This window comes from Spathaspora passalidarum (genome assembly GCF_000223485.1).
Source record: "Spathaspora passalidarum NRRL Y-27907 unplaced genomic scaffold SPAPAscaffold_1, whole genome shotgun sequence".
NCBI lineage: Eukaryota > Fungi > Ascomycota > Pichiomycetes > Serinales > Debaryomycetaceae > Spathaspora > Spathaspora passalidarum.
The window spans coordinates 2,103,158-2,116,193 of record NW_006767425.1 but is presented as its reverse complement, the minus strand read 5'-3'; the positions used below and the strand labels follow the sequence as shown (position 1 = coordinate 2,116,193).

The following is a 13,036-nucleotide window of genomic DNA, read 5'->3' as shown; positions in this document are numbered from 1 at the left end:
AAGATAAGAGATTTTAAGCATGATGCGCGAGACCAAACAATAGGTGCACATTGTCGTAAAACAAACTCTACACACCCATATGATAATTCAAACCTTTGTTTAATATATGAAATTCACATTAGACTAATGTAATTCCATTGGTAAAGTATAGTACCATAGCATGGTTGGTTATTGCTGTCATTAAATAATGTTTGTATAAATTTAGAACACGCGCATGTTTCTAATGATAATGCCGCGTGACCATCGTTGTTTCAGCAGCAGTTTAATCAAAACGCTTAATATTGCTCTCTGTGGAGAGAACGAGATCATGGTGGTGATAAATTAGTCATCTGGAAACAATAATATTCCGTACCACCCCCCTCCCCACACACACTTGGAAGAGCAAGCATGCAGCACAGGGATGGTGCAATTATTCATAACCATATATAAAAGAAACAACAAATCACAAACCCAAATTTAACAACCAGCTGTCATAATATGTTATACAGTTACCAAAAGAGGGTGATCCCAGGTGATATTATGTTATTTTAAGAGCAAACATCTATTGATTTTGAAGCTTTTGTTATTGGTGCAACTACTGTTACTTGTTCCACATTTGTTAACTATGACTCAGCCTCGCGTGGGAATGTGTTGATTTCTATGTCTATTGTCTTTGTCTATATTGTCTTGGCAACTCTTGCTTCTCTACCTCTACTGGATCTAGTTCTATTTTCTACCTATTGTCAGCTATAAATAGGAGTCGATTTAGTTCAGTCAAGCGTACCGATAATAATCACTCCTTTTTCCCGAGTATTTGGTTGTCTTTCTTTTTTTTTCCAACTATATGAACTACAAACAGACTATTTGTTAAGAAACATTAGCTAAAATACTACATATTGTGAATATTAGTAATCTCGTAAGTGCGAGATCTTTTTGTTTATCTTTTGGCTTTTTTAAAATTTCAGTTATTACTCATTTACCAAAACTGTGGGTGTTTATATAAAATCAAGAAACCACTTTTTTTCTGACATATTTTCCTTTTTTTGTATTACTTTTCTTACGCCACCTCCACGGGATAATGTCAAAGGTGCCAACTACAAGTCATAATCAACCTATTACAACTGGAATAACTTCATCTACGGGACATGGCAACAACACACAACTTATCGACAACAATAATAATACTATCACTAAACAAATGCAGACTTTAGGTCCTTATACTATAGGTCCCGAAATCGGAAAGGGCTCCTTCGCCACAGTTTACAAAGGTATTGATACAACCAATAATCGTGCAGTGGCAATCAAATCAGTAGTTAGATCGAAGTTAAAATCTAAAAAGTTGATTGAGAATTTGGAAATTGAAATTCTGATTTTAAAATCAATGAAGCACCCCCATATTGTGGGTTTGTTAGATTATAAACAAACTTCAACCCATGTTCATTTAGTCATGGACTATTGTTCCATGGGTGATTTATCATATTTCATTAGAAGAAGGAATCAGTTAGTTAAATCTCATCCCGTTATATCAAGTTTATTGGAAAGATATCCTTCTCCTGAAGGTTCACATGGTCTTAACGAAGTATTAGTCATCCATTTCTTACGCCAGTTATCGTCAGCTCTTCATTTCTTAAGAGATAAGAGTTTGGTCCATCGTGATATTAAACCTCAAAATTTATTATTATGTCCTCCTGTACATTCAAAACAAGCATTTATTGACCAACATTTTGTGGGAATGTGGGAATTACCAATATTAAAAATTGCGGATTTTGGTTTTGCAAGATTCTTGCCCTCCACTTCAATGGCAGAAACTTTATGTGGCTCCCCTCTTTATATGGCTCCTGAAATCCTTCGATATGAAAAGTATAATGCTAAAGCAGATTTATGGTCAGTTGGCGCGGTCTTGTATGAAATGACCGTGGGTAAACCTCCATTTAAAGCAGGTAATCACATTGAATTATTAAAGAATATTGAAAAAGCAAACGACAAGATTAAATTTCCTTCTGCTGCACAAGTTCCTGAACCTTTGAAGCAATTAATCAGATCCCTTTTGAAATATAACCCCACTGAAAGAATTTCATTCAACGAATTCTTCAACGATCCTTTAATCACTTGTGACCTAGAAGATACTAATCAACCTTTGGAAACTTCTTCTATGGATGAAAATTTATTCATCAGTGAATATATTAGTCCAATAAGACCATCAGAAAGATCTCAGTTCATAACACCAATCCCAGCAGCTCCTCCATTGACCGAAGCTGTGGATGAAAATGAGCCTACCAAGGTTGAACAACAACAGCAGCAGCAACCGCCTATTATCAAGAAATCTTCTCCAACACCGACTTCACGTGATGAAGAAATCAAGCAGATTATAAATAAAAGTAGTCCAGGTCCTGAACAACTTTCACAATCTATTCAAGGACGTAGTACCGTCATACCTAATCTCAAATTTAGAAAAGATGATATAATATTAGAAAAAGATTATGTTGTTGTTGAAAAACGGGCTGTTGAAGTCAATGCAATTGCAGATGAGTTGGCCCATGCTGGTAGTGGTGCAGTTGCCATAAATACGCCAAGAAAGAGTCTGGCTGGCTCAATTGAGAATGCGAATAAACCAAGTGCTCCTCAACAGAGATATAGAAGATCATCGGTGAATGGAAGTCAAAGACGACCCAGCTTTAATGATAGAAGAATTTCTATCTCAATTTCTCCAACAAATGCCTTGAGTAAAGCAATTGGTTTAGCTTCTCATAGATTATTTGGATCTGGAAGCAGTACTGGTGCAGCAGGTAATACTAATACTCATTTGGTTCAGGCAACTATATCTGAAGATGGTGCTAATAATGATGGTGGGAGCCAGGAGAATGCGTTATCAACAGCTATCTCCAGTCCCAATTTCGCTAATCATTTGTTATTACAAAAGTTAAATTTGCTTACTTCAAGCACTGCTCCAGCTAACACCTCCACGGCAATGGATATAACCAATAGTCAAATGCAATCATTGCAACAACAATTTCAGGATTTAAATAGCGATGAACTTGTCTTGTATAAGTTGGAATCTATTGCAACTAAAGCACATGCTGTGAATTTGTTTGCTGATGTTAAATTCAGTCAATTGATTCCTAGTCCACCTTCGTCGGACGGCTTGGATGATGATTTGCTTCATCAAAATGATATGTTACCACCCAAGATAATCAAAACAATAAGCGAAGAAGGAGTAGTTTTATATGTTAAAACGTTATCATTATTGGCCAAGGGGATGGTGATAGCTAGTGAATGGTGGTATAGTCAATTTGATAATGAAGGATTACTCAATTTGGAAGAAGCTACTAAACCAGATATTCAAGTCTCGGTGAAAATTAATCAACTAGTTCAATGGATTCGCGAGAAGTTTAATGAATGTTTGGAAAAGGCAGAATTTGTTAAATTGAGATTACAGGAAGCAAATTTGGCAATTAGTAAAGGTGATGAAGATTCACAATTGTCATTTCATGAGGAAGGGAGTACGAAAGTTATTGCTGAGAAATTGATTTTCGATCGTGCATTAGAAATGTCAAGAAATGCGGCAGTGAATGAATTGGTTAAAGAAGATTTAAAAGGCTGCGAGTTGGCATACAGCACCGCAATCTGGATGTTGGAGGCGTTATTGGATGAGGATTCGAATGATGAGCTTGAGCCTAGATTAGACAATGAGGATAAAGCCATGGTTGAAAAGTTTATTGTAAGTATTGGCAATCGGTTATCTGTCTTGAAAAAAAAATTAGAATTGCTTTAAGTTTTAATGTTTGTATATCGAGGTTGTCAATTTCAACAAAAACATGGTGGGGGGGGGAGAAGGGGGTCCTATTTTGGAGGTTGGGTTCCTGTGTTTGCAATTTTGTCTGGAATCTACAGAATTGTGAGGCAGGAAAATTAATTAGAATAAAGAGAAGAGAAAGGAAAGCTAGTTTTCTGAATATCTTCCAATAGGGTTTATTGGTAAGTTTTATATATTTGGTGTGTGTGTATAGGTTAGTTTTTTTTTGGTAGTATTTAATTGGAAATTTTAAATGGAAGAAGTGATTAAGTTAAATTTTAGTAGGGTATTTAATCTAGTTGCTCTCTTTTTTTATATATAGATAGAATTATATTATATTCCCTTCTAGGCTATATTTATTCAGTGATGAATCTATATTCCGACCTATTAGAAATCTTCAGCTTGCAGTATTTTCTTATCATTGTTGAAGGGAAATTTCTAACAGAATATTTTGTTTTGTGATATTTTGTAGAATTCTGTTAAATTTGTTACAAAAAAATCGTTTAATGTTAATACAGAAGAATAAAACGACTATATAAACAACAAAAAAAAAACAAACTATGAAACTATTTACAATAATCGAGAGTTAGTTAACCATCGACAAGCAGTCATATGAAAGGTTGAAAATAAATTATCGTTTTTAGTAGATGAAAATATTCCACGGAAGCATGTACCCGAAGAAAAATTACAAAGTTCACAAGGTCATGATTGAAATGAAGAACTATGCGAAGATACATTTGTTAATCAAACTAATTTACTAATGCAAATGTTTTTGTAAAAGTTCGCGTATTTTAAAATAAAAGTAAATGTCTAATGAGCAATAAAAAAGCTATATACTGTACATATTAATTGGATATGGTTCATATCATTCCATTATACTGTCTCTGCTACTGAAGTGTCCCTTAACCACTTAACGGAATTAGAGATAAATTGACAAACTTTCTTCATATCTTTTCCTTCAAAATTGGAAAACATAACCTTGTCTTCACAAGCTATCTTATGGGCAAATTTCCATCTTTGCAATTCAAAGTCGACTTCTTCATTTTCGCCTTGAATGTATGTGAAATTGTTGTACATTCTCGTACTCAATCTATTTTCCTTAGCGTTATAGATAGCATCCCTTCCCATATAATCAGGAGGATCAAGTTTCCAAATATTACAATGAAGTGAAAATACAGGCACAGTGTCAACTTTGTGAAAGTATTTCTTATTAAAGCTTTCTAACAATTGTTTTTGATCTTCCAATGAGGAAAACTTGGTTTTAGGGTCGGCTTTCAATTCTGCATATTTAGCATTGAATAATTCATAATCCAACTGTGGGTCATGTTGTCCCATGGCAGAACTTTTAGTAGATTCATCCTTGAAGGTCATAAAGAAGGTTTTAATATATGACTTAACTTGATAGTATGGAGATTTAGTCACGAGAGCAGCTGATGCAAATGTGTCCTTGTCACCTTCACCCCTGGCACCTAAACTGAATAGTCTATAATAGACATGTGGTCCAACAACATTATAGTATAATGATAAAAGAAGCATCTTTCCATGGGTTGCTTTATTCACAATTAATTGTCCAGATTCAGTTGACAAATCAGAAATTGTTCCTTCCAAGTCGTGGAAAGTAGCTCCATCCATTTCTGCTGCATTTAATGTATAAGGTTCAAGTAAATCAAAAGCTCCCAGTCTAACTTGTTTATTAAATGTTACTGACAAATTGGCGATGTCATAATATAATGGAGAAATTGAATGTTTCCAGTAATCTGGCCAAAGTACCATTCCATTATCCTTGTAAACTGGGGATTCAAAATATTGATCAACATTTGCAACTGGGAAATTATCTGAATCGAGAAGGAATACGTGCTGAAATGAATTAACCAATAGAGCTAAACCCTTGTATTGGTATTTTTCAAATTGCCAATCTGTGTCACTCAAGCCTAGCTGCTCTGTTATAACCACACATTTGGCATTATATTTTGGTAGTTGCTCATCACAAAAGATAGGATCGTATTCCTTAGCTGAAGGTATAACTATTTCAATAGGCAAAGTAGAGCCAAGTTCACGTAGTTGTAATACTGACAAAAATGAAAGCCAAGAAAAGAATCCTCCACCCACCATGACAATCCCCTTGGATGCAGGTTCATATGTGTTGTCAGGTAAAACATCGGGGAGATCAGAGACAACAGCCGCATGTTTTCTTTTAATTTCTTCTAAATGGGTATGGGAAACCTCACATCTTTGCAAAAGTCGTCTTCTAGTCTTTGCGAAATCCCTATTCAAATTGGGGGGATATTTAATCCAATCACCTTCATCCGTGGGTATCTTATTTGAATCATATATCTTGAAAATCAGACTCCAGAACAGTTGAGGAGATACTGGCTCAGATGGCTGAGATTTCTGAGATGGTTGGAGATGATCTTCTTCTTGAGTTAACCAACCGGTTGAGGTCACACGACTTAAAGGCAAGTCGAAATAAAAACTAGAGGCTTCATATACGACCACTATTATAAGAAGGGCAAATATTAAGGAAAGAACCTTCCTTTTTTGCAGCAATATTGAAAACATATGATCCTCTTCCAAAAAAAAAACACTTAAACGTTGAATATGAAGAGAGCAAAACAGAGTAAGCGTGAGATTAAAATTTTATCTTGCAAGGACCTTTATTCCCTACTGTTAATGAAATTAATAACCACATAATTTCAAACCATTTATTGTTGAAAATATTTTTTAGTTCATTCAAATAAAGCCTTTTTTTCCTCACACTATAACTAATTTAAAAAAAATAGTCTTGGCAAGTCAATGGCGCCCTAGTTAATGAGGCGGTCTGCTACAGAAATTTTAATTAGAGAATTGCAACATAAATGGATTGATTTAATTGGAGTAGAATTCCAAGTAACTACAAATCATTTAAGTTGGAAAATGGTACCAATTTGATTTTACAGAGCAGGTGTTACCGTGAAAAACAAAAATAAATAAATAAGACCAATCCGATCTCTTCTCGGTAATCTATTTTCATCCTGACAATTTCCATTTAGGTCACAGTTGTGATGTGCACCAATACAAACCAATCATAAAAAAAGTTCGGCTAAACCTGCCATTTAATATAAGATTAAGGTCCAGAAAGGACTGATTTGAGATTTATATACGAGTTGTTGCTAATGTTTTCTTTTAGTTCTTTTTTATTGAAAATGTATCAGGGATAAAAATGTGTGGATTTCACATTGTTTACAATATTAACAATTAGACTATTGTTTGAAGCTTCTTTGTATGGAAGAAAAATTTTTTTTCTCACTTTATTATGCAATAAGCGCGCGTCGCGAAGATCTGTAGATCATAGAGTATTATGTAGTCAAAGGAGCCAGAAATAATTATTGTTTATTAGTGAACCTTGGAAGCTCATGTCTGACATTTAAATATTTTCACAGCATTGTTTGTTTGTTTCAAATTATTCATATTAAAATATTAAGTCTAATTTACAGTCTATCAAATCACCTCTTAGCTAAGATGTTAGTTAATATAATTATCACTTCTTAACCTTTAACCATGCAATAGTATTTTTGATATACTCGCATACAGATTCAATATCCTTCTCTTTGGTAATAGTGAACTTGATTTTCTTCTCACATAGAAGCTCTTCAACACTTTCCCACCTTGACAATTCAAAATCAATTTCTTTTACAGTCAGTACTCCATCAATACCGTCTTCAGGAAGTCTCATCTTGAATTTCGAATAAAATCTGTGTTTTAACCTATTTGCAGACAAATCACTTATCTTGTCATCTTTTATATATTCGAAAGGATTGATTTTCTTGATGTTACAATGCAATGTAAAAACTGGTACATCATTATCACCTCCAAATGCTTCCTTGGCATCTTTATCCCAATCGATGCCTTTATCACGATACTCTTTCTCTAATCTCATAAACAATTGATAATCTTCTTCTGGATCTTTCTGAGCCATGGTCATACCATTATAGCCATCATCATGATAACCATATGTTTTGATGAACGATTTCACTTGATAGTATTGCTTACCACAAGCAAAAGCCGCAGTAGCAAAAGTGTCTTTATCACCTTCACCAAGAGCTCCTAAACTAAACAATTTATAATAAAGCTCAGGACCAAACATGTTATAATATAAAATCATAAGCACAACTTTCCCATGGGTTCCTTTATTGATCATCACTTGTCCTGATTCAGTTGATAAATCCGATAATGTACCCTTCAATTCAGTGAACTTAGTTTTCTCTTCTTGTTCTGGTGTTAAATGTTGGACATTTACTAACGGAAACCTTCCATCTCTAACTTTTTCTGTCAAAGAATACGGCTTGCCAATAATATCATGCCATTCAGGACTCATTGTTCTTGGCCAGTAATCTGGCCATAAAACCATTCCATTAGTCTTGTAGACTTTGGCCTCAAAAAGTCGATCAGGGGCCATGACAGGATTATTATCAGAATCCAATAATAAAGTATGTTGAAATGAAGATATAGCTAACCCAGCTGCCTTAAACTGATAACTTCCAATCTGAGTAACTATGTCTTTACCAAATGCTTCTTCAACAATGATACATTTGGCATTATGCTTTGGTAAAAATACTTTACAAAATTCAGCTTCACGTTCATAATCTTTGAATGTTGGGATGACAACTTCAATAGGGAGCATTGAACCAATTTTACGTAACTGCAACACTTGAATAGCTGCCAACCACGAGTAAAACCCTCCACCAATAGTTACAATACCCTTGGAGCCAGGATTATATACAGTAGTTGGTAATTCATCTGATAACTGGTTGTAGACTTTTCTATGGGATATTTTCACCAAATCTAAATCTTTGATTTTCAGCTTGGACAAAAGAGATTTTCGGGTTTTTTCTTTTGGCTTATATTGATCAGCTTGATCCACTTCCTCTATAATTGGTTGATCTTCCTCCTTGAATTTAGCTTTATTAAACACGTCAAAGACTGATTTCCAGTATTTCGTGGCATACTCCTTCATGTCTTCCGTTTGCTTGGCTGGCAACGATTTGTATGTATCTAACAAAGATTTGTCCAGGGTTATAGATCCCTTCAAGGAATCTTCCAGAGATTCCTTTACAGAGCCTTGTGTGGAATCTTGTGCTTGAATATTTCCAGTTGGGACTGGTTTGAGTGGATTTCCTTTGGTAGTCACCTTAGGAGCAACCACATTGACAACTGCAGGGCTGTCTGTAGGTCTAACAATGTCCATAGCAGGATCATCTTCATAGTCATCGTCAAACTTGTATGTTTCTGCCTTGCCAATACCAAAGGGGTGCGTTGATCCATCGGAGGAAAACGTCACAAGATAGGGCAATTCATAAAATAAAAAAAGTATAGTTATCAATGCTAGGGTAATCTTCAAATTTTTACCTTGGAAGACTCTTGCACCAAGTCGGTGCTTGTGGGAAAATGCAGCCAACATGGTCCTCTATTCAATAGGTCAAGAATAAAAAAAAAACACGTCTAAGGAAAAGAAACTGATTAGAAAACAGAACTACAATAAAGAGCTGTACCTAAAAATAAGGCTCAGAATGAAATCCCACGTTCGAAACTCAAGTGTGGGAACGGTGAAAATTATTTACCACACAGAAAATTATTTATTCTTGTTTATTTTGCCCTTTAAAAATTGATAAAAGCTCACAAAACTTGCTAAAAAAAGAAATTTTTTTTTAGTTGAAAAAAATTAATGGAAGAAAGATTCTCTTGGCCAATGCTTCAATTTACGATCTTTTCTAACTGTTGAACCAAGTGCGTGCAACTGTTTTCTAGTTGAGATCATAAGAACAGAAAGTTCGAGAGCAAATTATAATACATATACTGTATACCTATTTTGACCGCATAACATGGCACGAAATGGTCTACCATTTACTTTTACCACATAAAATATTTTTTTAATCTTCTATGCAACTTCTATTTTTTTTTTCTTTTTCTTTTACTTTTTCTGTAACAGCGCCTATTCTTAGAAACTGCCGTTTTCATCAACATTATGTAAACAAGAATGACATGATGGGCTTTGTCGAAACGCAAAGATACGTAGCACACGAACCATGTACTCAATCTTCCATTTGTGGAGAAAATATCAATTTTTATTTTGTGCTTGCTTCCATATCTAAAAGGTTTCTTTCAAAGCACATGATTCCATAATGTCAAAAAAAGTACGATGATACTTGCTCACAACCGTTACATGACACTGAGTCAATTGTCTTGTGCCCGTAGCTCGCTTATCCTATCAATAGGTTAGTTTGAAGATTTTCTGTAAACGATTCATATTACTGGTATTTTGTGCACGTTTTGAAAGGGTTCAAGGGTTCAACGCGTGTAGCCCCCCAAATTAAGGTGTGTCTGATCAATCAAACCTTATAACTATACTTTACTTTTTCCCCAAATTACGATGTAGATCCCTTTTGGGCCATAAAATTATAATAAAAGGTCATCAGTACTAGTAAAAAATCAAAACATAAGTGGATGAGTGCTAAATATGGTAACTGAACTATAGAACAAGAAAAATCTACGCCACGCCAATTTAATGTGGTAGCGCACGCTAGTCGTGTCTTAAACACACCAGCGCATAGTTTTTGGAAATGTTCAATAGTGGAGAACCCTGCACTCAGGGCCAAAGCAAGAAAGCCAGATTATGTCAGACAGTTTTAGTTCAGGAGCATCCTACAAAACTGGGGAAAGCCAATTGACGAGACGCTACCAAACTGATAGCTCTAAAGATGACACCCAAGTCATTGCTAAGGATGGTGACCTCGAGGAGATAATAGCCAGGACATCAAATCTTAATATAAATAAAACACATCACAAGAAGTCCGTGAGTACCTTATTCACCAAGCTTATCAACCCATTTATTCTCACAGCATTATCAGCATTTGTCCGATTGTATAGAATTGAAGTTGCCAACAAAGTTGTCTGGGATGAAGCTCATTTTGGAAAATTTGGATCTCATTATTTGAAACATGAATTTTATTTTGATGTGCATCCACCGTTGGGAAAGCTTTTGGTGGGGTTGTCAGGATACTTAGCTGGTTATGATGGAAGTTTTGACTTTGAAAGTTCTGTGGATTATCCCGAAGACATGAACTATGTTCTCATGAGGATCTTCAACTGTGTTTTTGGGATTGTGTGCACGCCATTAGCATACAAAACAGCCGTATTGCTTGGATATAACCAATTAACCTGTTGGTTTATTAGTTTACTGGTGATTTTTGAAATGCTCTCGTTAACTTTATCAAAATTCATATTGTTGGATTCAATATTGTTGTTTTTCACCGTATTTGCGTATTTTGCCCTTATCCATGTCCACAATTTACGAACAAGTGATCAATTACTAACGTTTCAAGGTATAAAATGGCTTCTGATCACTGGGTTTGCAATTGGTTGTGTATGTTCTACCAAATGGGTTGGATTATTCATGACCGCATTAGTTGGTCTCTATACTATTTTAGATTTGATCATTAAATTTTATCAAACTATATCAAAGCAATTGCCATGGAAACGTTACTTATTGCATTGGATAACCAGAATTTTCACATTAATAGTCCTTCCTGTGACGATTTACTTGGCTGCATTCAAGGTTCACTTTCTTGTATTGAGTCATGCAGGAGAAGGAGATTCTGCAGTTTCAACGTTGTTGCAAGCATCGCACGAGGGAAGCGATATTAAATCAGGACCAAGATCAGTAGCTTATGGGTCGTTTGTTACTTTACGTTCTCAAGGATTGAGCCAAAATTTGCTTCATTCGCATCCGCACAACTACCCTGAAGGGCTCCAAGAGCAACAAGTTACGACATACGCATACAAAGATGAAAACAACGTGTTCTTGATTGAGTTTGATATTAATGCTGCCATCCTGGGGAAGCGGGCATTACCTGAAACTTCAGGTAATAATGGAACGGAAACCGAGACCACTATTGAGAGTCAACAGTTATTGCAAAATGGTGATGCTATAAGACTTTTCCACAATAGCACAGGTAGATATATGCATGCAAATGCTATCCCGGCAGCAGTTGCTAAAACCCATTTTGAAGTGTCATGCTTTGGTACTATTGATACTACCGAAATTAAGGACGAATGGATTTTGGAGATCCAAACACAGGAAGAATCACCTTCTCAGTTTTTTGCGAATGAAAGTGGACACGAACTTCACCCAATTTCAACTAACTTCCGGTTGAGAAATAAGGAGCTTGGTTGCTATCTAGCCACCACTGGATATGCTTATCCATCTTGGGGGTTCAGTCAAGGGGAAGTAGTATGCAAGTATTCATATTTCAATCGTGACAAAAGTACTTGGTGGAATGTGGAAGAACACGTAAATGACAAACTTCCACTACCTTCCGAAACCTACGTCCCACCTAAACCAAAGTTTTGGAGGGAGTTTGTATTACTCAATTTTGCCATGATGACATCAAACAACGCCCTTATTCCAGATCCCGATAGGTTTGATAAGCTCAGTTCAGAGTGGTGGGAATGGCCCATCCTAAAGACAGGATTGAGAATGTGTAGTTGGGGAGCCGATGATATAAAGTTCTTTTTAATAGGAAATCCTTTTGTCACTTGGTTCTCATCATTATCTTTGATTTTGTTTTTGTTTTATTTATTATCTGTGGGTTTCAAATACCAAAGACAAACTGTCAGATATGAAGTTGACTCATGGGAATCATTGCTCAGTCAAGGGATTTTACCTTTTATTGGATGGTTTCTACACTATTTCCCCTTTATTATTATGGGTAGAGTGACATACTTGCATCATTATGTGCCTGCATTGTATTTTGCTATATTCACAATGGGATTTGTTGTTGATAGATTTGCTACAGTGGTGCCCAAGAAAATCTCATATGTCATTTACGGGCTATTATACATCGCTGTAATAGGCTCGTTTTGGTATTTGCGAGTTCTTGCATTCGGGATGGAACAATCCTCGAAGCAATACAAACATTTGAAGATTTTGGACTCATGGATGATATAGATAATTGTATAGTATAGATCAATCTTGTAGTTAAAAAAATTGGACCAAGTTAAAGTTCAAAATTAATAAAAAATTTAGTACACAGATATTAACGTTACCACCAAAAGTCTTAGAAATGAAGTCAGTATGAAACCATTCCAGCTAGAAAACTGTGTGTAATAAAGTTAGAATACTTGGACGTTAAATTTGGATATATATATATATATATATATATATTTATCGGTTCATTAAACCAGGAGGTCGTGCATTTTGGTGAATATAGTTTTTTAAGTTTTGATTAC

The 13,036-nt window shown here is 35.3% G+C and overlaps 4 protein-coding genes across 4 annotated transcripts; 2 read left to right on the top strand and 2 right to left on the bottom strand. All coding sequences in view use genetic code 12, as the record gives it.

Annotated features, from left to right (window-relative positions):
• Positions 1-1,177: 1,177 nt before the first annotated feature.
• Positions 1,178-3,751, top strand: ATG1 (serine/threonine protein kinase; the record flags this gene model as incomplete). Its single annotated transcript, XM_007372954.1, has 1 exon — positions 1,178-3,751. One exon carries the CDS (start codon positions 1,178-1,180, stop codon positions 3,749-3,751), a length of 2,574 nt encoding a protein of 857 aa, XP_007373016.1.
• A 795-nt stretch (positions 3,752-4,546) lies between these two features.
• SPAPADRAFT_58822 (alpha-mannosyltransferase) lies at positions 4,547-6,380 on the bottom strand (the record flags this gene model as incomplete). Its single annotated transcript, XM_007372953.1, has 1 exon — positions 4,547-6,380. A coding segment is annotated over one exon (1,474 nt), but the record flags the coding sequence as incomplete, so codon positions are not given.
• A 909-nt stretch (positions 6,381-7,289) lies between these two features.
• On the bottom strand, positions 7,290-8,432 carry MNN22 (Mnn22p; the record flags this gene model as incomplete). Its single annotated transcript, XM_007372952.1, has 1 exon — positions 7,290-8,432. The coding sequence occupies one exon, from the start codon at positions 8,430-8,432 to the stop codon at positions 7,290-7,292; it is 1,143 nt and encodes a 380-aa protein (XP_007373014.1).
• Positions 8,433-10,421: 1,989 nt separating this feature from the next.
• Positions 10,422-12,755, top strand: PMT6 (dolichyl-phosphate-mannose-protein mannosyltransferase; the record flags this gene model as incomplete). Its single annotated transcript, XM_007372951.1, has 1 exon — positions 10,422-12,755. The coding sequence occupies one exon, from the start codon at positions 10,422-10,424 to the stop codon at positions 12,753-12,755; it is 2,334 nt and encodes a 777-aa protein (XP_007373013.1).
• Between the last annotated feature and the right edge of the window lie 281 nt (positions 12,756-13,036).